Source organism: Corvus kubaryi, unplaced genomic scaffold (genome assembly GCF_017639235.1).
Source record: "Corvus kubaryi isolate FWS band 111438036 unplaced genomic scaffold, C.kubaryi_AGA036_p1.0 37264, whole genome shotgun sequence".
NCBI classification, from domain to species: domain Eukaryota; kingdom Metazoa; phylum Chordata; class Aves; order Passeriformes; family Corvidae; genus Corvus; species Corvus kubaryi.
Window position 1 is genome coordinate 1,816,888 of NW_024581079.1, and position 27,991 is coordinate 1,844,878.

At 45.5% G+C, this 27,991-nt stretch overlaps 1 protein-coding gene across 1 annotated transcript; it reads right to left on the minus strand.

Moving 5' to 3' along the window:
- Positions 1–724: 724 nt before the first annotated feature.
- Positions 725–27,697, minus strand: UBXN7 (UBX domain protein 7). The gene is made up of 11 exons (XM_042024652.1): positions 27,552–27,697; positions 24,387–24,534; positions 22,136–22,203; positions 19,254–19,319; positions 17,086–17,198; positions 11,286–11,432; positions 10,796–10,886; positions 9,580–9,707; positions 8,809–9,202; positions 8,263–8,342; positions 725–5,576 (listed from the first exon to the last, which is right to left on the minus strand). The coding sequence occupies exons 2-11, from the start codon at positions 24,506–24,508 to the stop codon at positions 5,415–5,417; spliced, it is 1,371 nt and encodes a 456-aa protein (XP_041880586.1). The 5' UTR covers positions 24,509–24,534; positions 27,552–27,697; the 3' UTR covers positions 725–5,414.
- Positions 27,698–27,991: the final 294 nt, after the last annotated feature.

The following is a 27,991-nucleotide window of genomic DNA, read 5'->3' on the forward strand; positions in this document are numbered from 1 at the left end:
TGGAAGTTTACAGAAAGCAAAAGTAAGTAAATGAAACCCAAGAGGTATTCTGAGTTGGAGGTATCCCTGTAGTTCCTTGACCTGCAGACTGATGGAAAGATTCCTGACTCAGTTGGAACTGGGAATATTTTCCTAGGCTGCGTGAAGAGTTCAGGGCTTTCCAGCTTCAAGGCGGGGCTGAGTTCCACTGTTTCAGTGGAGACCCTACCTCAGGAACATGAGGATGACCCAAAACTGGTTTCTTAATTTCTGTTTCTCTGCTGCACCTGCCTTGTCCCGAAGGGGCTCTGCTCATCGCCATTTCATGCGAGGCCACAGCAGGAACATCCCAAGGAGCCCAAAGACAACTGCAGAAGTCAGAGGCTCTGCCTCAACAACACCTGCACCAGGAGGATGCTGACAGTTCAGAATAGAGAGCCCCATTTTCTCTGCTCTTTCATTGGGAAGGATGGCAAATCCTAGCCCTGCCTCTAGTTATTAGTTTTCATATGGGCATTTTTCCTGTCAAGGTCCTGTAAGTTTGTCTCACTTCAAGATTTTGTATCGTCTAGAACAGCCTGAAGCTTTCTTGGGCAGTGCTGTCATCAACAGTTCCTTATCCTTCTACCCCAGTATCCTTAAGGAGAAACTCAGGAACTCCCCAGATAACACAGGGACAGACTTTCATTAGAACTAAACCAACAAATAGACCCCAACCACAAAAAAACCAAGAGCTGAAGGAAGCTACTGAAAACAGTTTGTTTTATTTCCAGGATCAAATATTACAATAGGACATTTACATATATTTATAAAAAATGCAGCAGTTGTGTATATAGATCAGAGGTTTCCTTGAGTTTGGTCCCTCCCAGCACAGTGAGCTGAAAACTTTCAAATTAATCCTCTCCCTCCTCCCACATGAAGTTGCCATCATTGAAGAAAGTGGCCATTGTGAAAAGCTGTCCCTTAGAAACTCGATGTTCCCCAGTTCCAGGAGACAGCCTCATTTTTAAAAAATCATCTGTCCTAAAGTCTGGTGTCTCTGAGTTGAGTTTCACCCAGCTGTTTCTCGTATAAACCTGGTCTATAAAATAGCACCTCATCCCCTGCTCCACACAGCTTCAGTTCGGGCACCATTTCACAAGCAGTTACAAAGTGACTTTTCTCTGCACTGCAGACACCCCCAGCCATCAGAGACAGCGCCCAAATCCCGAATTTCTGCCCTCACTCCCAAGGTGCCCATGGAACACAGTGGATAACTCGAGGCAGGTTGAGGCACTGCTGTCAGGGGCAGCAGTCTCTGACTAAACCCCTGCGTGTGTAAATACATATGGCTCTGTTTGTTGGGAGTGCACAGACACGAGGAGATGGGAATAAAAGTCATCCCAGAAAGGGCATCCATTAACCTCACCAGCTCCAAAGCCAAACAGGCCCGTGGGTCCTCCTGAGAGCACAGCCAGCACAGGGCTCAGCATCAGTCTGTTTTGTCTTTGAGACAGGAGCTGCTCTGTTTATAGAAAATCTCTCATGAAAATAAATAAACAGAAAGGGTGAGGGAGAGCAGAGGCTGGATTTGAGTCTATGGGAACAGCCAGACAAGGCACAGCCAGTCCTTAAGGGACAGCAAGCACTTCACCCACCTAAAGCACATCTCTGCCACCCCTTCTCCTCTTGGAACACCAGAATATCAACTTCACTAAACAGGGATTAAACCAGAAGAAAGCACTGACATTTAATACAAACTAAAAAGGAATAAAAATGAAGTGATAAGGCCCTGAAACGACACAGTACTTCCCACTCACACGGACATTGCTACACAGGTCCCTGCATTCATAGTTCATTTTTATGGGGTTTACTGAAAAACCATCACATTTCAAGCATCTCTGGAGCATTTGCTACCTGACCAACAGCCCAAATGCTGCCCTGCCCCCAAAAGAAAAGTGGTTTTAATGTAGCCCTTGTTGCTCCAGACCCAGCACAGGAATTTGAAACTCAGCAAAGAGGCTGAGTTACTGAAACCTGCACCAAACCCAGTTTCTGCAAAGGTACAAACCACAGCACCAGTCCCAGGGCAAGCTGAGTGTACAAATTGGCTCTGAAGGACGTGGACCCTGTGAAACACAAGCTGGACAAAGGAGAGGTGTCACTTCCCCCTGACAGTGAGGAGAAGGTCAGGGATCTCAGGGGAGAGCTGATAGAAAATTCCTGTTTAGATCTACTTAGGAATAATGGTACCTTTGGATGCCTTTTACAGGCAGCTGTATTTTACAAGCTACCTGCACATAGTGGACATCCCTCTAAGACTGATGGTGTTAACTGAGCTGATTCACCAGGAAAAGCAACGCACTGCAGTCCATGAATGTCAGAAATGGTAAAAATTGCAGACCTTAGCTCAAAGCCTAAAGAAAATAACACAAGTATGGCCAGAAATGTTTGGCCCAGCCTTTACCTGCCCTTTTTAGGTCCATGGGGAATGCTGTGAGGTTGAAGCTGGTCAACCAGCCTGACTTAAGAGCAGGTAGCATCAGAAAGATCCAAAATTCTTCTGTGGGCCTCTGAAATGGGAAGTAAATGTGTCAGCAGCACCTGGCAGGGAAAGCCAGTGCTTGTTCCACCTGCTGTTCCAGAATTGTGGCTGTGACTGGGACTGCTGGACATTACATCCCAAAATGAAGCCGTGCTGGATGAAGAGCACAGGCAAAGGGAACATCTCCACCAGCAGCAAGGAGCTCCAGCTTCAAACACGAGAGCCCTGACCAGTTCTGCACTCAGAAGAATCCCTACTGCCTACATGCACTGCTGCTCCTCCAACCCCACCAGTGCTTGCAACACCACATGCAAATCCTGACCAAGTGACACCCACAGGAAGCCACAAACCACAGCCTTTGAAGGATTGGTTTCCTTTGTCCTTCATAGTTCACCATGTATTTCCCAATCCAATCTAACACATTTTTTCCAGCAAAGGCAATTTGAGCTTCAGATTTCACATCTAGAAGTGACTGTTTAAAGGCTCCTTAAACAGTGCCCAACCAGCCATCACCTTCACTGCTATGAGCTGTCCCAGGCAGGACTTGATTCATGTTTTCCATATTCCTCAAGCCAGCAAAACACATTCCTCTAAAGGGATGAAGAGCTGAAGAGGTTCTGTCCTGGTTGGTGTAGTTTCTCATCAGCTTTCAGCCCCCACAGCACAGCTGATGTGTGTCACAGCACTGGGCTGGTTTGGGTTGGGAAGGAGAGAGGGAGGAATGAACAAAGAGAAGAGCCACATGCAGGGATACATATTCCTTAAAAATTCTTTTCTCTGTCTCTTGCCCTCAAAGCAAAGCAAAAGAAAAGTGATAGAAAAACCACACTGTGAGAAACAAACAAAAAAAAAAACCCCTCAACCCAGGATCACAGTTTCCTGGAACAGAACAAACTACAAGAAAATGCAGTTTTCAATGTCAATGTTCAGCTTCCCATTCTTCTTTGCCCTGTTTGAGCAAATCCTGGTCTCATCACAGGGCTCAACCCAGCCCCACATACAGGAGGAGGCCTGGGAGGGGCAGGGGAGGGAAGCTGCCAATAAACCACACCTGGGACTTGTTATTCCAACCAGACAGCTGGAGCTGCTTCAGGAAGCTTTAGGTCTACGTGGAAATGCGAGTTAGGAATCTGGATATCCAGGAACTAAAGGATCCTTCAGTCTCCAAGTGCCACTGCTGCTTCACAGGCCAAACACAAGACTCCCCCCCCTTCCCCATGCTGGGAGCAGCCTCCACACCAGGGTGTCTTTACAAACCAAAGATGACATCTGGTGTCACATCAACCACTGATCAGGAAACTGAGATGAGATTCTGCTTTCCTGACACTACATCCTGCAGCAGAAAGGGAAATCAATTTATACAACTGCATGATTACATGCCAAACCTCAATTATGAGCAGGAGACAGCTGTGAGCTGAAGTTTCCATGGGGAATGCAAGACATTTTCTGTGATTTCTTGCATTTAAAGGTTCCAAAGTACAGATGAAATCAAAGGCAAAATATGGAATATGTAAATTTCTGACTACTGAAGTCTTTAACAAGGACAATCATCTGAGAGTGGCAGAAAAAGTCAGCAGTGATGCCAGGTCTCATGTGCCTTTCTCCTCAGTGACTGAAGAGCACATTAAACTGAGTTTTTAGCTGTAAATACACAAATCCACCACACTCTGCTGAGGGTTGTGCTAGTTAACTCCTGTCCCACTGGAACAGCTGCTGAAACACCAACTGACCTGCAGCTCCATGGCTAGAGAACACACTGGAGGAAAACCTGGGCACTGACTTCTGGTGCCAAGCTTCCAGAGCTGAAAGGAAAGCCTGCACCAAGGAGCAGCTTTCCATGCAGCCCTCCAAATTTAGAGATAAGTGACAGTGGATGAACATGGAAACAGAATAAAAATCTTCCCAGGGAATTCAAGCCACCAGGCTGGGTAGTGTTTTATGAAGCATTAACTGATGCTCAATGCAGTCAGTGCTGTAAAATGCCTGCAAAGCCAACCAAAAACCAACTCAAAACCAACCACTGTGCCAAGGAAAAAAAGCCAACTGACTGTCAGGTACTCTCTGGCAGGTGTTTTCAGAGAATCCAAAGCCTTTAGATTACCCTTGTCATTCACAAAATCCTGAGAGCAAGTTAAGGAGACACTTTGAGGATGCTGGAAGAGAACATGGAAAACTCACCCACTCCCATGAAGGAGCTGGTTCTGCTCCGGCACTGGACTCACAGCTTTGCCTCTGGGCCAAGCAGTCAATCCCATATGGAGCACAGTTGTCTTTTTGGGGGGTTGGCTGTTTTTTTTACTATGTCCACTGGCAATTTAAAGCAGGAGGAAAACATGCAGGCAATCTAGAAGCCTTTGAATGAGGTGGGGCAGAGTATTTTACCACGGCTCAATCCAATTCCTTTCCAAAACCAGAGCCCTGGATAAGAGAAGGCTGGAAGGTTAATGGAGACCTTTTGTGTAGGGAATCCAAACAAAGGAAAGAGTGTCCTGAAGGTTATGCTCTCTCCTTACAGAGAGATGCCTCAGTGCCTTACCACACGTTCTTTTCAAAAATAAATTAAACAAAACAGATTTAAGAATAGCAGCGAGAAGGGTTTGTGTATTATGGCCACTCCAAGCTCCAGCGTGCTGGATACACAGATCACTGTTTTACTTTATTCCAGGAAAGCAGAGGAAAGATGTTCTTCCCAATGCTCTCTGCAGCTGTGGAAGAAAATAAAACTCTGAGCACTCTCATTTGGTCACTAGAGCGGGAGAAGGGAGGGAGAGAGAGGAGGAGGGAGAAGGAAGGGCCAGTCAGCTGCCTGATTCCAGCACTGCAATCCCATGACCCTTAACTGCATATTTAACGACTCTTGTCCCAGGCAAAGAGGAGAGGGAGGAAGGCTGGGAGAACTCAGGCCACAGTGCTAATTCCTTTCCTGCACAAAGACAGTCTCTTGAGGACACAGGCCTGCCTCCTGTAACGTGATCTCATAGTCCAGGTGGGAGAGCTTCCTCCGAGGGAAGTTGGTGAGCAGTTCAAAGCGTTCGTTGGGGTATCCTTTCGACTGGACGTGTTTCACCAGCGCCTGCAGAGGAAGGAAGGTGTCACAGAATGTCACAAGTGTCACAGAATTCAGAATGTAAAAACCACAAAATCCCGTTTTTCCTTTAAAAAGGAAGCTTGCAATCACGGGCAAAGAAGATTTTAAAATCTTTTTAAAGATTTTTAAACTCACAGACCCTCTTTTACTTTAACATCTAATTTGGCCCACACATGGGTATGGTTAATCACAAAAACTAGTTACCAGTCATTCCTTACCTAAACTGATGCTTTACACATAAGGTAAACTACACATAAAACTAAACATACTAGTGCATTAATGCAAGACAGCTGAATTCCACACCACACATTCAAGTCTCAGTGAAACAGAATCTGAAAAAAAAGCCTTAAATATCCCAAAATAGAAGCCTCCTCATTTGTTTATCAGATGGTGTCCCTACCCTAGAGCTAAAGGCCACCAAAGAAGCGCTTTTGTGAGGTAGCACTGACCAAAATAAATGCAGTACTTTTACTCTTTTTTTTTTTCTTTTCTTCAAAAAGTTGGAGATTTTGGGGTTGTTTGACTTTAGTTTTTTAAAGATCTTTTCAATTCACTGGCTTCTCTGCCTACAGAAGGAACTGGGGCAGGATACAGAGCATTGGGATGAGGGGTACCAGCCTCACACCCCAAGCCATGTCAGGAAGAGCCCGTGTCTGTGCTGTGACAAGAGAGATTTCTTAAGCTCACCAGGAAACACAGCAGATGAGAACCTAAAGCACAAACAGAGAGGGGCAGAGAGGTGGGGATTGGCAGAAGAAAAGAGGGCACAGAAACAGAGCAAGATGTGGGCAGAAGGAGGAGTTGTAGCTTTTGTAAGAGAGGAAGGAAAGATAATTTGTATGTAATAAAACAAAGTGTGAAAACCATCGGGGGGTCCTATCAATACTGTTCACATTGTTTTGGTGGCAACTTATGCCAGTAACTCACAGCAAATCACAGCAACAAAGATGATCAAAATTCCTTTACAAACCACTGAATTTAAATATTTCAGTCAACTTTCCTGCCCACATCCCTCCCTGTCTCTTCACAGGCCAGTCTTTCCTGCACACCTTAAACACCTGGCAAACCAAAGGTATTCAGGATGTGGAGGAAGGGCTGAGCTGCTGAACAGAGTAAAGTCAACTTAATTTGCACACAGTGAGCACCTCCTTCCATAAAAAGACAGTGAGGCAGTGTTGCCTTTGCCTTTTTTTTTTTTTTGCTTGAGGGAAAGAAAGAGCATCATGGTAATATTGGAAGCATAAGCACCTCTTGGAAATAAGGTGTGTAAAGAAGCCGGTGCTTCATCAATAACAACACAACAATTAAAAATAAAGCATTTTTAAAACCAGTGTTGGGGAGCACCATCAGTTAAAACTCCTGAAAGTGCAACTGTCTCCTTAAGCAATTTCTTTTGCTAGCTCTGGCCAGCTTTAAAATGGAAGCTACTGAGTTAAAAAAATCACTATGGAAATGATGCCCACAAAGAAACACCTGAGACTCAATCTGAATCAGACTGAAAGGCTCCAGAAGATCACATGAGATGAGATGAGCACAAATACTGCCTGTTCAGCTCTGCAACTAAAAGATGTCTTTACCCACAAGCCTTGACACAGCTAAATTCCTCTGCTGACTGTAGAGCAGAAGGGAAATCATATGCTGAGATAAATTTCCTTTCACTTCCACAGTCTGTAAAAGGAGCCAAACCAAAAGTCAAACCAAAAGTCAGGATTATCAGGGATATTTCAGTATTACACTTATGTACTGCCTGATTGAATTGCTTAAGTATTCCAAAGTGCTACATGTTTAACAATACATGCAAATTTACTGAACAAGCTGCATTCAGAAAGCAGTCAAGCTTTTTTTTCCTTTCACTTTCAAGCAGGAGAGTCAAGGATGAGAACACGAGCAGAGGATACTGTACATTCCTAGAGCTGCTGACTCATTTCTGTAAGAGATAGCACCCTTTTCTCCCAAATCTACACAAAATCCTTCTGTGAGGTGTGCTTTTGCCTCCCCTATGGCTCCAGCTATTAGATTGATTATTTTAATGAGCTTAACTGGCCACTGTGTCCTGAAACCTCACGGCAAACAGGAACACAGTGACCTCTTTATACTCTGCTTCCAGGTAAGCACCTGCAAAATTTTGATGGAAATGCCATTCACATGGACTTCTCCAAGGTAAGGAGCCCAAAGCACAGTTGAGACGCAAACCTGAGGCACAGTAATTAAGTAATATTGTAATAAATTTGTTTTGGGACTCCTGAAGGGAGGGTGGAAGTATGATGGGAGAGATGGAGAATGAGAATGAAGACTTTTGCCTTTGATTTTACCATGGGAACCAACTACTTTTAGAAACAAAGCCCCAGAAGTGAGAAAGCTGAGAGGTAATTTTATGGTAATTAACGATTAATGCAAAAGCCATTTAAGAGCCATTTCAGAATAGCAATGAGCAGTGTGGGGATTAAGGAAGACACTGGAGTGTGCACAAAACCCAAGCTGCAATGGAGACACACAGAGGCAGTAGTTATCAGAGAGGAATGACGTGGAACACAGAGGAATGACAGGGCAAGCACTCCCTGGATACACCTCTCCCACTAGACCTGACTTGAACACTGCCAGCCCAGGTACAGAAATTCTCCAGTTTTGGCTTTCCTGTGCTCAGACAAGGATTCCCGTTAACTCCACTCACCAGAAGTTTAGCTTGTTCAGGCAGTGAAACTTGTTCCCTCTTTCCATCTGGATACCTCAGCATCAGCTGTGCCTTTGGTCCTACACAAAGGAAGTCACTACAAGTTAACAACAGGGCAGCTGAACTCCTGTGTAGATTTTAGGTGGGACAGCACAGCAGGGTGAGGGACTGGAGACAAACACAAAGATGCAGTCTGTGGAGATAAATTTCTACCTCAATGCTCAAAATAAACACATCAGGCTCAGGACTCTTCCAAAGCAGCAGTGACTGACAGCAGCCAGCGTGCCCAGAGCACACTGCACCTGAGTTACACCAGCATGGACCTTACTCCTGGGCAAGACACGAGCTCAGGGACCAAGAGGGCTCTGAGGCTGGGGCACTGCTGTGCCAAAGGGGTGCTGCTGGTGAATCACTCACATGTCTGCTGGCAAGGAGGCAGGAAATCAGAAGGGATTTTTAAAAGAAGGGATGAAACCAGGCTTGGCAGCCTATAAACAGTTTCAGGCAAAAAAGCCACAACAAAAGCCATAAAAAGCGAGCACTTACCATTCACGTCGAGGCCCCGGAACGTACTTTCAGGCTTGTCAGGTGACTCCTCCAGTGCCCCTGCATCGATGCAGGGCAGGACTCTGTGGTTTGATGCTGTCCCAGGCTCAGTCCTTGCAGAGGGCTCCGGCTGAGGCCTCCGGCTCTCCTCTTTTTTATACCCCAAGTCCTTGTGTGGAGACTTCCTCAGCTTGGCTGGAATCTCCGACTCCTCCTCCTCCTCGGATCCGCAAACAGAAATAAACTCTTCGCTTCCAGAAAAAAGCTCCGACTCCGACTCCTCGTCCGACCGGCTCTCCTGCTTGGCCTGCGAGGAATCAAAATGTGTCTCCTGGAGCGAGGCTCTGATGGCAGCTTCCAGCTGGCTGTCCTCACTGGCATCGATGAGACTCTCCTGTGGGATGCAGACAACACACATACATCACAACTGCCTTCAAATACGTACTGAAACCAAGAGGACATCAGTCTTCCAGAAGGGAAGCCACTAAACCTGTCAGGAACACACAGCAGGGAAAGCCAGGCATGCTGTAATTACTGAATGGCTTCTCCCTGGAGTTCTGCATGGAGTAATCCATTTTCCTTTCACACTATGCCTGCTAAATCCAAACCAAGTGCTGAAAGCACAAGCAGTGACCCTGGGAGAAGGCATTCCCTGGCACGCTGTATTTTTGTGTGCCCTTGCACTAACTCATGGAGTCTGTGAGGGAAATTGGGAGAGCTGGGTAAGCACAGGTGTTCCTTCAGGTGTCTCCCAAAGAGCCCCACACTTACTGAGCGGGAGCATTTCTGGGGAGGGCTGCTGGAATGGCCGTCCAGCTGGCCATGCTCACTCAGGAAGCCGGTCACTTGGTCCAAGAAAGAAGTCACATCTAACTGATGCCACTCCACGAGCTTCTGGCCTAGGGAACAAAAGGTGGCATCACAGAAGTTGGTCTCAAACAAAATTTCAGCAAAACACTGCAGTTTAGTGGTCAAACACACCAACTCACTGCTGCAAGAGTCCCTGTTTGAGGAACTGCAGCTTCCCACAGGCTACCAGCTGATGATTATGGAGCTTCCTCCTTCCACTCCCTTGAACAGGGACAGACATAGATATAGACCCAGTTTATTTCCATTCTTTTTATCCATGGGAATGTGAGCACAGAATGGTGAATTTGGCCTCAAACTGAATAATCACCAAACCACTGAGTTTATGAAGAAGCATTTCTCCATTCTTGCATAACTGATTCTAACCCTTGGCAAACAGCATTTGTTCCCAGAAGTAAAGTGCTAAGGAGAGTATCCTAACTTCAGCTGCAACATTAAAAAATAGATGTATTTTTGGGTGGTTTAAGTCAGCTACAAAGAGATCTCAGCTCTGATCACAGATCACAGACACTATCACTTCAGTCCTTAGAAGCAGGAGACCAGACCAGCATTATATAACCAGACAGCTGCATTATGAGACGATAAAAGAAGCTGTTGGATACAAAAGAAAAAGCAACACCTTTAAAAAAGAGCTGGAGGGAGAGGGAGAAGTTTGATTGTTCAGGTAATAAAACAAGCAAAACAAAACAAAAACTTGAATTTGACTTAATTTCAAAATTAAGATGCAATTTAAAAAGTCATTGCTGAGCCTCACAAAGCTCTGTGGGAGGAGCAGAAAGCAGATTCACGTAGTGCTTACAAATATTGCAGTTATTCATCACATGACTTCAAGAAGCTTTTGAAAGATTTAAAAAAAAGAATTCAGAGTTTTTCTACCAGATGGAACTATTTTCACTTTCTAAGCAAAATACTTGCTTAAGCTTCAAATACACAGAATTTCTGCAATTTTTGGGTGTTTTATTCCCTTAGTTCCTCTGGGAACATGCTGAGTCAGTCCTTCGGGTCTCGAAGAGATTCTTAAGCCAAACGTAACACAAACTGCAGTGGAAAGTATTCCAGCCTACAGCTGTCAGTCCTTCCCATGGGATAACTCCAGGTAACCAGCTGCCACTTGTCTTACCTGTCCTGGGATCCAGGATGGAGACATAAGGGAAGTCTGCTAATTTATAAAACTGTATGTACCGCTGTCCTTCCTCGCTGTCATGGTACACCTACAAAATTGGGCAGGTTAGTGGCTGCAGAGGGAACCCAAACAAACTGAACCTTGAAAATGCCCAGAGTTTTTCTCTCTTCTACAGTATAAACTGCAAATGGTACACAGAGCTCTCAGTAACTCTGACAAGCTGGAAGAAAACCTCCAGCTCTCCATGTATTAGAAGCTACGTGGTAACATCTTGTTGCACAAGTGCAAAGGCAGTTTATGCCTTCAAATGCATATCCATGAATTAAATCTCCATCCACAAACTACATACACTCCATGAAATACACCTTTGCTGCAAATGTGCCAAGAGAATTCCATCTTTTTCAAAGAAATCCTTTTTTTTTTCCCCACTGTCCCATCTACCTAGGCAGCAAGTTACCCACACATCCATCCCCAGGCAATTTCTCACCTGCCAAAAAATGAAGTGGTCCCGGATGATGTTCTTCACAGCCTCGTTGCTCCAGACGTCACGGTTGAGGCACTGGCAGGCGAAATCTTGCACGTTCTGAATGTTTATCATGAGCCATTTGTTCTGCATCTGACCACACTCCTTGGCCTGGAAGCAGAGGGAAGAGCTTGGTTAGGTCAGGCTGAAGGGCCAGACACCACTGATGGCAGCAATGATCAGAGATGGCTTCTACCACTGCCAGACCTTCCACCAAACCCCTTCGCAGTGAGGAGGATGGACAGAGCTAGTGAAAAGGCACCCACAAAACAGAAGGCAGGGCTGAAGGATCTGCTTTAAATGAGCCTGGTTGAATTACAGAATCACATCGATGAACAGAGCTGCTGGATTTCAACAAGCCAAGCACAGGGTGGGAAAAGCAACTCGGAGGGGGGACACACATGGCGATGCTGAATAAAGTATTTATTCAGGGAAAAGTGTAGTCAGTCCCACTGATCTGACAACAACGACCTGCTCAGTCTAAAGATAAACCCATGGATCATCTAGTTAAGTAGGTTGCATAATTGACAGAGGACTTGCATTGATTCAACAGGACCCCTTCTCTGCGTGTTTTCTTTTTCTCTCCAAGTTTTGAGTTACTCTGTGACTGTCCAACTGCCGAATTAGGCATCCTTTTTTGATGCTGCTTATCCAGACTGCAAGTGGGGAGGGAGAAAGGAAGGCGCAGGAAGAAATCTTACTGGTTTGAGTCACAAAGCTGGCACTGTCTGATTGCTTGGTTGCAAGTTAATGGTAGGAGTTTGATCAAGAATGTAATTCTGATCGCTGAACTGTCATACCTGTTGAAAAAAAGAGGGCTAGATCAACAGCAGGAATGCTCTTACCACCTGGAAAGACTGGAACTGGCATAGGAACTCTCTTTGCTTTAAAAAAAAAAGAAAACTTAAAAGTTATGCTCACCATCCTGCTGGTAATCTACTGTTAAGGAATTCAAAGGACAAAAAATTCAGGGGAATCAGGATGTTATGCAAGATTTTGCTCTTTGGGCACTACTTTGTTCCCCAAACCAAAGTTTTTACTTTTGAGATGAATTTTAGCCAGTGCAATTTGGAAGAGTCTGCCTGCCCACTGTGTAACAGACAGATGTGAAACCCACACACTCAGCTTCACCAAGGCAAGAATCTCAGCCTACAAGGTCAGTCTGCGTGGCCAAGTGCCCTGCAGAGGCAGCTCTTGTATTACTCAAAGGAAAAAAAAATGAAGGAGAAGCATGGAATAGTCCTGTTCTCACAAGAGGCCTCACACTAACTACTTACCACTAATTTACACTGCCAGAAGCCAGTATTTGGTCACCAGGTGAGAAAAGTGGGGCAGGTGACACCTAAGTAACTGGCAAGGATCTTAAATACAGTCATCATGCTTCTATTTAAAGGACTTGTTTTGAGCTAACTGTGCATTTTGAGAATTAATTCAAAGAAATCAGTTTGAGATGAGGCCTAGAGGTACTGCCCAAATTTAAAGGGAACAAAAATCCTTATGTTATTTAAGACAGTTGGATTGCCTTAGTCCTGTGTTCTCATGTAGTCTGTCTGATAAAAGAACACTCCCAGAAAAATGTAATTAGAAAGCTGAGAACTGCATCTTGCTCTTCTACCCTCGCTCTGTGTATCTTTCAATATTAATGAAAACCTCTGGTCCTGCCTCTCCTCTGTCCAGCAAATGGCCTTGGAAGGATACAAGCAGGAAATTCCACACAGAAAATTTGCAAAACTGAGTTTTCACCTGCAGAGCAGGCAGAACTTTTGCAACTACTTTTAGCTTCCTTCTAAAAACAAGCTTTGGGTTTAACATTTAAAAGGACACAGTTAAACTGCTGCTATCTCACACACACACAGAGCTCTGCTCTTACACAGCTCCAGGGATTCTTCTGAGGGGGTGGAAGGACAAGAGTGTGGGAAGAAGAAACACTGTGGGTTTAGAGATTATATGGGTGGGTCATTTTGGTAAGTGACAAGACAACAAGGGGAGGCTCAAGAGCTGGCTTGTGTATCCCAAAAGTGGATGGATTTAGATTCTCTGTTTCCAACACCAAGTGCTCTCCCATTCCCCTCCTTCCTTGAGGTATAAAGGCCAGTGCCAGGCATTTACATAGCCCACACATAGGGCAGTATAGAAGAGCCACTCTTTGAGAGCAGAGCCAGTGGAGCCCAGATGCAAAAACCAACCCAAACCAACCCAATCTGTCCTAAGCGTGCCTTTACCCTTTCTGCCCAGTCACATATTTCATCATTACAACTTAGGGCAGCAAACCAGCGATCTGGTGAGACAATCTGTGAGACAAGTCTTGGTTGACACTCAGTGCTGCATCTCCCTGTGTAACTCTGACTCTTGCACTACTAAAAATAAGTTTTCCTCTCATTTGACTTCTCTGAACATGATTTAAAAATGCTGGGGTGGTTCCTGCTGGCTCAGTTTTGTTGAAATGCAATCCTTTCAAGGCAGCAGAGAAAAGAAGGAAGTGGAGCCAGCACCTTGTGACCCTCTGGACATGTGTGTGACTCAGTGTGGAAGACAACAGCTGACAGGGAGTCAGAGCAGGACACTGTCAAACAAGAAATCTCCTGTGTGGGCCACACTTCCCCTTCCTACCTGGGGCAGGGCATAGATCCTTTCAGCACCCAGCCACTCCTGTGCCACAGCTGTACCTGCAGCTGTGCTGACCCAAACCAGGCTGGAAGCACCTTATGCACAGGTAATTGTTCCATTTGAATACAGTGACCAGATCAGCATCCAAATTATTGCTGCTTGTTAAGTAGAAACAAAAAACCCCCCTCAGTCTCAGCTGTAAACCAGGAAGCAGCTAGAAAAGGTTACTGTTAAATGGGGAAAAAAATCATACAGGCAGACTTGAAACTCTGCAACATGACATTCAGTCACTTCACTGAAACCCTACTGAGTGTTGAGCACAGAACTGCACACACCAGAACCATCTCCTCCCGCAACAAGAACTGCAAACTCAGTCAATTTGGTGTGTAGCCCCCAAATTCAATCATCTCTCACATCACAGGCATGAAGAGAGAACACCTGTAGTTCTTGGAAGCAGTCTGAGATGAGAACAAAACCACACTGTTCTCTATCAGACATGTCTGGTGTGCAATTTATTTATTCTTCTTGAGTGATTTACTCCTAGCAGATCCCACATTAATGGGGGAACTCTAGTTTAGTCAATCACACCCTGAACTCTACAAGTACAGTGATCATAAGTTGTTCTGCATGTGAAGCACAATGCTTTTTCACATACAGCAAGTTAAAAAAACCCAAAGCAATGTCAGTCAACACTTGAAAATTTTTCTGCCATGAAGTTAACCTCACCTATTCCTACAGCTAGTATTACTGAGTTAAAATGAAACAGCAATTATTTGGGCCTTACTGGTAGCAGCTTCTTTGTAACTGAAGAAAAATGAGGTTTCTTGGGGAAGACTAAAGATAATTACATGTACTTACATCAAAAACCAACCTTAAGGTACCCAAAGAGCAGCAACAGCTGATGAGTGACAAAGATGTCACCACTCCTGCCAATGAAGCCCTGAATTCTAAATGATTCTCTGATAAATGTACATGGCTCAACCCTGGCAGAGTGTTCCTGCACACCCCAACCTTGGAAAGAAAACCCCACTTAGATCAAAGCTTAACTACAAGAGCATCACAGTGTTTAGTCTTTGATACTGTGCAATGTGATGAGCATCTCTGATTTATCATATGGTTTATATACATTTATCTCAGCATACAGAGAACGGAGAAGCCAACAGCAGCTCGCCAGAGATGAATTTTGAGAGACTGTGGTCACTGAGGCCTGACATCGTCCCAGGCTGAAGCAGCAGAGCAGTAGAGCAGTGTGCAGTCAGAAAAGGTAAAATGCAAGGGGAAATGGTCAACACAGTGAGAAGGTGAAGAGTTGTACTGCAGTGAAGTTGAGGAGCATGAGTGTGAAATGAAGGGTATCCCATGGGACAAGGAACTGTACAAGAACACAGCAAGGTGAGTGCCAACACCTGGAAGCATACAGGTCTTCAGAGTGCAGGTACTGCACAGAACAGGGCAAGGTGAGTATATACAAACCCCTTCCCCACCCCCAGCCCACCCCTTTTTAAAAATTCTTTTTCCAGACTGAATAAGAATGCAGAGACTTTAGGACAAACAAATGCATCAGTCAGTTATGTCACTCTCTGACACTACTTTTGACTGTGACAGATGCCACAATCAACATTGCTCAAGTCTCCATACGTTTCCAGCAAGACCCAAGGAAAGACAAGCACCCATCTCAAATTCCACAGCAGAGCTCAGAGGGCACTTGCTGACTGTTCCTGGAGCAGTGCTGGTTGTTGCCACGTGAATTCCCCTTACTGGTGCCTTTAACCACACATTTGCTGGTCTCACCAACAGCTCTAGACCCCAGGCCCAGCAGTAGCATCAGCTGAAAACCTGACACACGTGTTTTAAAGTAAACCCTACACCACAAATCACAAGGCAGGGATACCTGAGCATCAACTGCTTCAGGCTGCCCCTCTACTCCCACTGCACCAAGCTCCTTCCCAAGGTGGACACAGCTCTTCTCTGCCAGCATCCTTTCACACCTGGAATTCTATTAAGGAGATTGTGGAGGGCACCCTCAGAACACAGCAATCAGTGACAAGGAAACTGATCCCTGGTGACTTGGGAAGCATAAAAAAAGGGATGAGGGTAATGGGATGAGAGCTGGAGACTCCATAAAGGCACACAGTGTTTCACCAAAACTCTCCTGCAGTGCTCTAGTACTTGTGCACAGCAGTCAAGGCACATATGAAAACAAGGTAAATAATATTTTTGTTCAGCTTGTGCAGTCGGTTCTCCAGCATCTGTATTGCACCATTTAATCATTAGTTTGCATTCTCATGCAGTAACAATAACGATCATCACCATCATCAATCTTATCTATTCAAAAATGACCAGGAGAAAGCTCAGTAGTAACTGGAGTTTCTGAAGAATATCTGGAAATTATGGACTCAAAAGTTAAAAATATATACCAATCTGCATGTTCTGTAATCATTAGTTAAGTCATTGACCCCCATCATAACAATTTAGGAATAGATCCACACATGCCTACACAGCCAGGGAAGGTGACACCTGAGATTGTTTAAAGCTGACAGTGTCCTGTATCTCTGGGATACTTTCCCTAGCACCACCAGAAGTAGAAGACAACCACTGTGATTTTATATAAGAGCAACACCTCCACTGAGGATGAAGTTGTGGCTTGATGGCAAAGCTGCATTCAAATACTTCTACTCACTCAGGTATCAGAAGCCACTCAGCTGTGTTAACTCCACCTGAGCTTCTCAGCAGGGCTGTGCTGCAAACCACACTGCCCCTTGCAAAGTCCTCCCTCACTTATCCAAAGCAATCTTACTCCAGCTTTCTCTGTATCCTCTATGGAGACAGCTCGAGGGACGCAATCTTCCCATCCTGACCAGCCTCCCTTGCTCACTGAAGTCTCCCACCACGTGTGATTTGCCACACTGATACTGAAACATAGAACAACGTGGTCTGCATGGTCAGGAGTTGGACTCGATGATCCTTGTGGGCCCATTCCAGGTGACACCATCATCAGTGAAGTCCTTCAATGTGTCACCAACATTCCCATATGCAGTCCATCAAATATTTATCACTGCCCAATCTTTTGCAACCTTCTGACTGTCCGGCCATGGATCCATCCTGACACCCTCCCAAGCCACCCTATAAGGATCTGCACCCAAATGTGAGCCCTCACCGTTTCAAAGCTGCCTTTGTGCATCAGGTCAATGGGAGGTCTGAAGAGGTCTGCCAGCGTGGTCAGCTTCTTGTCCACTGCCCCTCCGTTCCGGAGCTCCTGCTCCTGCCGGACTGCACAGCCCCAAGAGGAAAGGGAGCAGAATTAGACTGAACATACTCACAAGGGGGATTTATTACTGGCTAAATGCTCAAACAAAGAACTTCTGGGGTGAAATTCCCTCGAGCTCCTAGGAGGTGTGGGGAGAACAGGGCTAGAGCAGTTAGTGGGAGGAATATGAGCACAAATCCTCGGATCTCTCTTATGGAGTCACAGGGTTAGACCCCACAGAACAAGATTAGCTGGTGTGTAAGGGCAGAACCCCTTTGCCTCAGCTTTCTCATGTGCTTTCACTTTTAAACAACGTCTTAATAAATCTGAGGGGTCACATACCAGTATTTGAAAACAAATGAGCCAAAAAAAGCTGTGACTTGTCCCCAGTGATGCTTTTAAATGGGAAACTGAGCTAGACTGTAGCAATATAACTTTTAAAAGGAGTATTTCTATTGCAGTGTTTCCATTAGTTGACTGTGGGGCAAAGAAAGAAATGAACGGATTTAGTTTACATGGAGAAATCTCTTTGGATGTTTCTTTTAAAGCATATCAATTCCATCTGAAATAATACAGAATACATTTCCTGCACAGACATGACCAGGGACAATAAAGGTAAGCCACAGCAGATATGTGATGTATTTTACAGAACCAGGTCAGCTGAAATGAACAATAACTATCCCATGGCTAAAAATTTTCCAGTGTGGAAGGAGCTGTCAATGGTCCAAAGCATAAAAACCACGCCTGAGCAGACACACAGGGAATAAAGCATCCCTGTGGAGCAGCCCTAGGAGCCAGGAGATAATCTGGAATTTCATGGCCAGGGCTGCTTTTCCAGACAGTGATGTCCACCTGTAAAGTTCTGCCAACAAGCATGATAAAGTCTCACCATAAACCCTCACACTGTATCTCTCACATGTTGGGCATCTCTAAATGTCTTAAGAGTGGAATCACAGGGTGGTATGGTTTGGAAGACACCCTAAAGATCACCCACTTCAGCCCCCTCCTGCCATGGGCTGGAACACCTTCTTCTAGACCAGGTTGGAAGATGGTGAGAAAAAATTTAAGGGTATTGATTCTGTACATGGTGCATTTTCATTTACACAGCTGCCAGCGATTTCAATACTTGGTGTGTTCACCATTATTGGAAAACCCTAACCAAACCTGTCAGGGCAAAGTAACTACCAACACACATTTTCAGTTTGGCAGCCAACCCCTAACTGTGTGGGAACATGGTCCATGGATCCCAGTAACCAGTGACAGGATGAGGAAATGGCCTCAGGTTGCACCAGGGGCAGCTGAGATTGGATATTAGGGAAAATTTCTTCATGGAAAGAGTTGTCCAGCCCTGGCACAGCTGCCCAGGGCAGCAGTGGAGTCGCCATCCCTGCAGGGATTTAACAGATGTGTGGATGTGGCACCTGGGGATGTGGGGCAGTGGTGGCCTCAGCAGTGCTGGGGAATGGTTGGACTCAGTCTCAGAGGACCTTTTCAACCTTACTGATTCTGTGGTTACACCTCTGGAACACTCCAGCAACATCAGCACAACAGCCATAACTCAGCTGTGAAACACCTGGTCACAGAATCCCATGCTGTGACACTTCATGGATGAAATAACAGCCAGTGCTTTGGCATGTGGAGATTCTGTGTATGAACAGCCACGGGCAAACAGCAATTAAAGCCATGAGAGCCTCGTGTGTGGCCAAGAAGCCTCAGGGCTACTCAAATGGAATTCAGGTGCCAGAACGTCCACTGCCTAGCCAAGAAATATTCAGTGGATAAATTTAATTTCTACTTGGGTGTTAAGATTCTTCCCCCTTTTTTGTTCCCTGTAGAGCAGAAAAAGAGGTTTTTTGAGAATTAGCATGACAGTATTTAGCATGCCAAAGCAGACAGAATATACTGTGATAATCATGATTCTATATTTCTAATAATGTACCTTGCTATACAATAGGCAATTTAAAAATGTTTCAACAACTGAACGCTGTCCTAGCCTACAACAGGAATGATTTCTCCATCTTATTTGCACTAAAAGGTAGAAAATAGAGTATCAGGCTTACTGATCTGTAGACACTTACTGGTTTCTGTCTGAAAATCCCGAAAGCCATCGAATATTGAGCGAGCAGGTCTGCGTCTTTTAGGAGCTTAAAAAAAAATTCAAGAATTATTTCAAAAGCATATTATCAAAATAAATACATATTAGTGCTTTCCATCACATGGGCAGGAAAACAGAATAGGAACCCGAAGCAGGGATGATGTGGGAGTAGAGGTCATTAGGAAGGGCTGGAGATGGATGGAAATAGGCAGTAGGTGGTTTGTAAATTCCATTTCCTAACATGTCCTCCCTCCAGCAAACCTTAGACCAGAAACAAAACAGTATCAACAATACAGAAAGGCTTAAAACCCCGTCTGATGGGCTCACCAAGGCCCGTCAGCATGCAGTGGCAGTGCTGTCACAGCATCACCTTGTCACAATTCCAGTCAAGATTTTACCTAAGGCCTTCAAGTGGATGAAAACCTTTAAAAGATTAAACCCCATGAGAAAATATTGTTTTTAATAAAAAACCACATTTGTTTTTTCCGCAATGCATTTCTATTCTTTTCTAAACTCTTATCCTGATCCTGTCCAAACTTCTTGGCTGGACTCAACAGCCACACTCTTCCATTAGACCTTGCGTCACTGTTTGCAGGGAAACCTTCAGAACTGATTATCTGCAGCTGGACAGAGACTGCAGCCCAGGCAGGTATCAGAAATAGTACCCCCAAATCCCACTGAAATCCTAAGGTACAGCACAACCACTGCACTTGGAAGGAAAACACAACTGCCTGCCAAGATTATTCCAGCTACTTATCTCCTTTACTATCAACTGAAAGACAGAACTTGCAAAGCCCAATTGCTACAAGACATACTAAATAATAAACAAATTAAAGATAAATGCATAGTATACCCAGTGGAAATGTGATGATACAGACTATCATGGAAAAAGCAAGCAAGCCTGAACAAGGAATGTGCTGGGGAATAACACCTCTCAGCTCCAGGGAGTAAGATCTCCTTCACCCTGAGTGCTCAGGCACAAGCACAACCCTCTAAAGCCAGCCTCAGAACAACTCAAACTCAGTTGGAATAGCAACTGAAGGACCACTTCAGCAAAAGCAGCATGTCCCTGCCAGGCTCAGCTCCAGCCTGGCAGCCCAGGTGAAGAGGCTCTCAGCAGTCCAGGAGGATCATTTATACTGCATGATGGGATCCATGCATCCAGCAGGGCACAAATATACACGGTCACCTCTTCAACTGGAAAAAGCATGAGCTTATACAATCACTTCAGTATGTCCCTTAGAAACTGCCACCTCCCCTGCACTAAGACTAGAGCTGAGACCAATTATCTCTTCAGGTTCAGCTGCTTTGTCAGGCTGCTCTGTGCCAGAAACACAAGTGGCATTGGTGGATCAGACAGTGCCAGGAGGGTATCACTGATCCAGGTCACCTCAGTGGTGGTCAGTGACAGTGTGACCGAGATCAGTGTGTAACCAGGTAGGTATAAGAAGGCCAAGCACTAGGGTCAGTAGATCTTAATCCTGGTAACCCACAGGAGTCAACAGATCTCTGTCAAAAACTCTGTTGGGCCACAGGAAAAAGTGCAGAGAGCTCCTCCATTTTCAGAGAGGCATCGGCAGGGCATCTTCCTCTGGATGCACATTTACTGCTGCAGAACTGCCCTCCTCTGCTGCTAAACACCTCACTTCCAAAATCCAGGTAGGATGGGAAGTGCAAGGATTAGATAAACACAGTATGTCTTTGTTTTTGTGTCACTGCATCTGATGGCTGAGACCTTTGAAGTCCAGCATCACTGTTGCTGACAAGGTGGCCTTTCAGCAGCAAGGGGAATCACATGAAGTGACATCAGTGAAGCTCACAGAACTGCAAAAGCACTTCAACGAAAGCAGACACTTTGTATGTCATTCCCTTTTTGCCCAAATGCAAATTAGGTGTGTATTTCAAACTTGGTACTTTATGCATCTCACATCAGTATGCAGAAGTGGAAGCTAAGTTAGACCATTTCAGTGATTCATAGGGACTGAAGCATATTAAAGGAGTCGAAATTTTCCAGCTCCCAAAACAGTCAGGAAAAAAATTGCAACAAGGACTAAAACTAGAAAAGCTAATATTGCTGTCTGTGCTAAGTGCAAAAAGGCAAGTGGAGTGCACCTGTATTGCCTGGCATTGTGTGCTGCCCTCTGAACCACCCCTCAGCTTGTGCATCCTGGCTAAACACCGATCTGAAAACAGAATCAAGACAAAATCAGTTCTGGGCTAAGCCTGAAGCCTGGCCTCCTCCTCTCTAATACAGCAACTAAACGATAGAAAAGAGCATTTTCCACGGGTGTGAGACCACTGCAGTGATGAGCACTCGCATGGCCTTCCTTGGTGAAAAGGGCAAAGCTCTCAATCCATCTGACATGGCAAAGGCCAGCCCAGAAATGGCCTGGTCCACATGAGAAGGACAGAGACAAGAAAAGGAGCTGCATGGCACAGCTTAAAGAGCAAATTAAATTCCTGCTTGAGAAATGGAGAAGGTTATGAGCAACCACACGGTTCAGCCCTTCTTTCTGATCTGTCGTTTCCTCGAGATGCAGGCATTTGTCCTCTTCATTTTCACTCATCAGCCAAGGCTGCATCTTCCATCTCAGCACCTCAAACATTTCCACAGCAGTACCCCACAGTTCTGGGCCCCCAGAATGCAGATGTATACTTAATTAAGTTAATTGGCTGTCAGCTCACAAAGTATCACGAAACAAGATTTAGCAAATCAGTACTCCTGGGAATGTAGCATCTCTCTTGTGTGAGGTTTTCAATACCACTGGTGTTACTTCCTCATATTCAGCAAGTTTTGATTTTTTTTGTCACTTAGCTCATCTCAAGGTAAAAAAAACCAGAAACAAAATAAGAACACAAGCCTACCTCCAAACAAGGGCTCAGGCTCTACTAAGATTTCCTGCTTTTGAGGAATTGGAGCTCGTACTTCATCCCTATCAAAGGAGAGGAAACAACAAAGAAAATATCAGAGAGACGATAATATTCCAAGTACTGTACAAACCACAACTCATTATGCTCCAAGGCTCCTGCAGCTTGAACCAGTTAAAGATGCTGCTGTACCAATGCAAAGAATGAAGAGGTTTGGGATTAAGTGGGACCTCGAGGGAGCATCTGTTCCCACTCACGGCACTGCTGCTGGACCTGATACCCTGTGCACTCAGAGCTGGCATGGATGACCTTTGATAGAAGATTATGCAAACCCCTGAGTGACTCAATCCCAGGCTTTGTCCATCTACTATTTAAATGTTTTTTCTTCTTGAATAACTTTGTTAGAACTTGGAAAAGTTTCTAAAAACTTAGCAAAAGCTGCCAAATAATCCACTTGCCATCCTCCTTTCCTTGCTAGCTACATAGAAAAAAACATTATCTTCCTTATTACCAGCTTTTGTCTGTCAGAAAACTTTTTTGCTTCCACCTGAAAGTCACACCTCTTTTTTTTCCAGAGGAAGGAAAACAAGGTCAAGATGGCCATTTTCCCCCTTTCTGATGCAGTTCTTGGCTTACACGTGAGGGAGCTTACTTAGCTGGGCTCCCTCACATGTCAACAGCACAGTCAGTTATGCTTGCAGAGACTTACAGATAATCTGAAACCACAATTAGGAGAAGAAAGGAAATCACAAGCATCACTGTGACAATGGTGTGGTCACCTGGCCCACAGATCTGTGTGGAGAAGGGTTCATCCATTGCTACAGCCTGTCTATGAACTCCCTCTTCCCTCAGACTTCCAAGGTGTGAAGTGTGCACTTTGCGGCTCTTGACCGTGCAGGTTTCAAAAAGTACCTCGGCACATCAGCAGGATGCACTAACCTTGCCCTTAACTCCACAGCTTTGATTGCTCTGTGCAGCTAGTTACTCTCCATTTGCACATTTACTGTTCTCCCATCCCAGGAGGAACACTAAGCTGATCAGCACCTGGAGGGTGTTGAGTATAAAAAAGAAAGTATTCCAAGAAAAATGTGAAGTCACTGATGTGTCAGAAGTTGCCTAGAAATAAGAACACTAACCTATATAGCTATTTTAACTTTGTTACCTGTCAAAGGTTCAAGCAGGAAGGCACCTCGCATCAGCTATAAAGGTTAGCAATAAAAGAATTGTTTAAATTTATACATGTGCTTCAGGAAGTATGAGAGGCAAGGATTTTCCTCTGTAAGTTAGTTGTCTTTTTCCTGGAGTGGAAGATTTTCCTAAGGACAAAAGCCTGGCTTATGTTTAATTTACCATATTTAATGAATGTGATTTATACCTGTCAAGATATTCCCTTCATCCCAAGCAGTCACATTTATAGGCAACACTGAGACTCTCTGCCATGCTTAAGTGGAAATTCTCTTCCCTTTACAGGCATCTGATGTTTGAGAGACTGATGAAGGTGTTGAAGTTGCTGATTCCTCTGCATACTGGTGTACAGGGCCTGGCCTAAACCACCACAATAAAACCCTCACAAGTCACACTCTTCTCCCAGGTAACAAGAGACAGGATGAGACAAAACGGCCTCAAGTTGTGCCAGGGGAGGTTTATGTTAGATATTATGGCAAATACCTTCACAGAAAGGGTTGTAAAGCACTGGCACAGGCTGCCCAGGGCGGTGGTGGAGTCACCATCCCTGGAGGAGTTCAAAAAACATGTGGATGTGGCACGTGGAGACATGGGTTAGTGGTGAACGTGGTGGTGGTGCTGGGTTGATGGCTGGCCCTGATGATCTTAGAAGTCTTTTCCAACCTGAAATTCATGAATCTATGAAATGGGAGTAAGGTGGCTTCATTTATAAGGACCAAACAAACAGAACTCTCTAACTGGCAAATTAGTGTAAAGCAAGATTGCTGAAGCAATTTAAAAATACGACTCTCTTTTTACTGGATCCCCACTTTAATGACTCAGGCTTTGTTTGTAAAAAACAGCAGGCTGAAATCTACAGAAAAATTCTGAAGTATGCGCAAGAGACTCACTTCTGGTCTACAAGCCAGAACACCCAGAACAACGCTGGAGCAATCAATTTAACAAGATCAAAGCAGTGTGTATTGCTGTGAGTGCAAAGTGACAAGTGCCTGATTCGTTGTGCTTTCCACTGTGACATTGGTAGGACGGGCTGGTTTGCACAGCCGTGTTCCCGGGTACGTACTCGGGGTGCGGGCGAACAGCAGACACCGCGGCGGAGCTGGTGCTGGGCTCCTCTGCTATCCCTCCTCCGTCCAGGAACATGGTGACAGCCATCTCCAGGTTGTTGTTGCATGCTTCAAGCATATGCTTCCCCACGCTTTCACTGGCACCTGGAATGCCAAAGGGAAATCACAGCGTTTTGACTGGAAGCGCCCACAACAGCTTTCCCTCTCAAAGCATTAATAATTAGGAGGAACAGTTCATCAGCTGCCATTTATCCCCGAAGCACAACTGCGAACGGAGACAAACATGCAGAGCTCAGGGGGAAGGGAATGCTTGCAGTCAGGACTGCCAGGCTTCTTCCTGCCAGCAACTGAAAACCTAGTGGAAACCATCTGAGGGGTTTCAGCATGATCTGGATTTTCTTCTAGAGGTCTGACACTTTCCTGGTACTTGGACCTGTTGGAATGAGTCCAGAGGACACCACGAAGGTGCTGTGAGGGCTGAAGCCCCTCTGGTCTGGAGCCAGGCTGGGAGAGCTGGGGGTGTTCACCTGGAGAAGAGAAGGTTCTGGGGAGACCTTAGAGCCCCTTCCAGGGTCTAAAGGGGCTCCAAGAGAGCTGGAGAGGGACTGGGGACAAGGGATGGAGGGACAGGACAAGGGGGAACGGCTTCCCACTGCCAGAGGGCAGCGTTAGATGGGATCTTGGGGAGAAGTTCTTCCCTGTGAGGGTGGGGAGGCCCTGGCATAGGGTGCCCAGAGCAGCTGTGGCTGCTCCATGCCTGAAGCGTCCAAGGATAGACTTGGAGCAACTTGGGATAGTGGAAGGTGTCCCTGCCCATCACAGCAGGTAGAACAAGATGAGCTTTAAGGCCCCTTCCGAGCCAAACCATTCCACGATTCCATGCACTTTCCAAACACAAGCAGGCATACACAAAGAAAAAAGAAAACCTGACTTAACATTTTAACAGGAAGAATATTGAATCAGCTGCTAAAGTTTTTTATGCACTTGTAACAGACATTTAGAGATGGAAGAAAAGACACCCTGATTTACTGATTCTGCTGAAAAGCAAAAACGAACCAGCAGAAGCTCAGTTTATGTAAGAAGGGAAAAAAAAGCAGCCAAGAGGGAGAAAGTAGTACTTGTCTACAGAATTCTTTGTATAATGACTAACATTTATTCAAATCACATAATCATGGAATGGTTTGGCTTGGAAGGGAGCTTAAAGCTTATCCAGTTCCACCCCCTGCCAGGGGAAGGGACACCTTCCACTACCCCAGGTTGCTTCAGGCCCTGTCCAGACTGGCTTTGAACACCTAAAGTACAACTAATCCCAGTTTTGATGTTGCTGTTCAAGATGAAGCAACAGTTCCTAACATCACCTGTAAGTCCTTCCTCAGAGGATGAGCCTCTACCTCCCAACTTCTCCTCAAAAACCATCCCATCAGCAAAAGCTCCCTCAGGGGAAGCAGCTCTCTTGCAACCCAATTCTTTACAGCACCTTCTCCATAGGTGGTGGACTGCCAAAGAGCTTATTTTCCTTTGGAAAGGCTGGTAGAGAGGAAGAGTGGTAAAATGCAGCTGAACCAGTCTGGGAGCAGCTTTGCGATCTGTAGTAATTCTTCCTAAGTTCACAGCAAGTCACCAAAACGATGAAAACACTTTGCCCAAAACCAGGCTCACAGATAACATCAGTCTGGGCAAAACATACTCAGATGTTTCCCAGATTTTCTGAGAAAGACTCAAGAAGCTCTGGTTTGAACAAAGAATACACTTTGAAACAGTGGAGATCACTCAGTTCTAAATAACCTGCACATCAAACCACCGAGAAAGCCAAACTGACTGAGGGAACTGGTTTCCCAAAACACCCAACCTGCCACAACAAGCACGCTGGGATGACAGTCAGCTGTATTTTAAGACCTTAACTGAGCTGAAGAAAGTGCAAAATAAAAACTATCCCAAAAAACAATGAGAAGTTCAGGTTCTTCGCTCAAACTATTGTTTGGCATTTTCAGCTCTTTTCATTGTTAACTGTAGCAATGAAACCACACCTGTGAGTCTGGAACACACACACACACACACCACTCTACACCTCACTGTAGAGTCATGCAAAGGCATTCATTTGCAAGAACAGGAAGAAAAATGATAATTCAACCCTCTGCTATTATTTACAAAGACACTGACACAGAAAGTGCCTTCACTGGTCCATCATCATTCCTGAGGAAAGTGCCAGCATATCAAAGCTTTCAGTCCTTGTGCTGGAAAACAGAAAATTCTAAATATTTGTTAAGTCTCAAAGCAAATTTCACAGATATCCCATCATTTCCTTGAGGAAGACATGCAGGAGTTACACTCTCTTAGCAGTACTTTCCTGGATGAGAGCACCAAAGAAACACAATTCTGCCACCAGGACCAAAGAAAAGCGTCAAGGACTATTTCTCCCCATCCCTCATGCCGGAGAGTATTCCCTCAGCCTTTCCCCCACAGACAGGAGTGATTGCATACACTTACAACTCCAAGTAGAAAAAGCCACTAACACAAAGCACTGAGGTGTGAGCACCTGTCACACCACACCAGCATCGGCCAGACAAGCTCCCTGACAACACAACCTTCAGATACAACCTTCACCTCTGTTACACGGAAAACCAAAACTTCAAAACTCCACTTAATGGTGGACGGGTGAAGCCCAGTAGGCTATTTTTTTCCATTTCTGAAAGCACAGAGAGGTTCTCTTATGTTGAGCATAAAACGTGTCTAAACATAAAAGGTGTCAGGAAGAGGAAACCAGCACAGCTCTGCCTGATCTCGTTCAGGTTTTAGCAAATATCTCCCACATAGGCACACATTACTGAAAATATATTTGCTGTGGGTTCTTTTGGTTCAAAGGGTTTACTCTACAAAGATTCTTTAGGAATAGCTGAGAGATCAATAATTTCCCTGCTTACATCCTGCTGTGGATTTGAGTGTGTCCAAGTACAGGGACACAACCTGAAACAGGGCTAGTCTGGACAACCGAATTAAAGCAGTTTCACTTCTCTTTGCCTGTACAGTTAATACATCTTATTAAACACTCCTGCAGTACCTGACATACAAATCCATCAGCCAGGGGCTAACTACGGTGAAGCAGATTAAACACAAAGTGGGTCAAGCGCTCCAAGTACACAACCTGAAGCAGGAGCTGTCACCTGACGCGAACTTCCACGGAAAAGCGACCTGCTCTCTGCGTTTGCGAACTCAATTCGCCGCAAGTCGCCCGCGCTATAGGATATTTCTGGTTTTCCAAAGGCGGGCTCGGGGTTCAGCTCCCGGGTCCCTGCCGGCCGTCAGCAGGAGTGGGAAGTGGCTCCCGGGGCGGAGCGCAGGCGGGAGGGAGGGGAAGAGGCAGGGAGGGAGCAGGACACGCACCCGCGCCACCGGGACAACCGAGAGGAACCGCCGCTCGAAGGGAGGCGAGCTCTCCGCCGCGCAGGGAGCGGGGCCGGGCCCGGGGCAGCCCCGCCGCGTTGGGCGGCCCCGCGGCGCGCCCGCGGACAGGCCCCGGCACCGCCGGCGCCCAGCGGGAGGCGCTCTGGGGACAGGGGCAGCGCGCCCGGAACCGCTCCGCCTACTCCCTCCCTGCCTCTTC

Coding starts and splice junctions, on each gene's coding strand:
- UBXN7 (XM_042024652.1), bottom strand. CDS start 24,508: ATGCTTGAAGCATGCAACAACAACCTGGAGATGGCTGTCACCATGTTC. Junction 19,320..22,135: donor GCCTGAGCCCTTGTTTGGAG/GTAGGCTTGTGT, acceptor TTTTTTTTTAAG/CTCCTAAAAGACGCAGACCT. Junction 9,203..9,579: donor CCCAGAAATGCTCCCGCTCA/GTAAGTGTGGGG, acceptor TGCATCCCACAG/GAGAGTCTCATCGATGCCAG.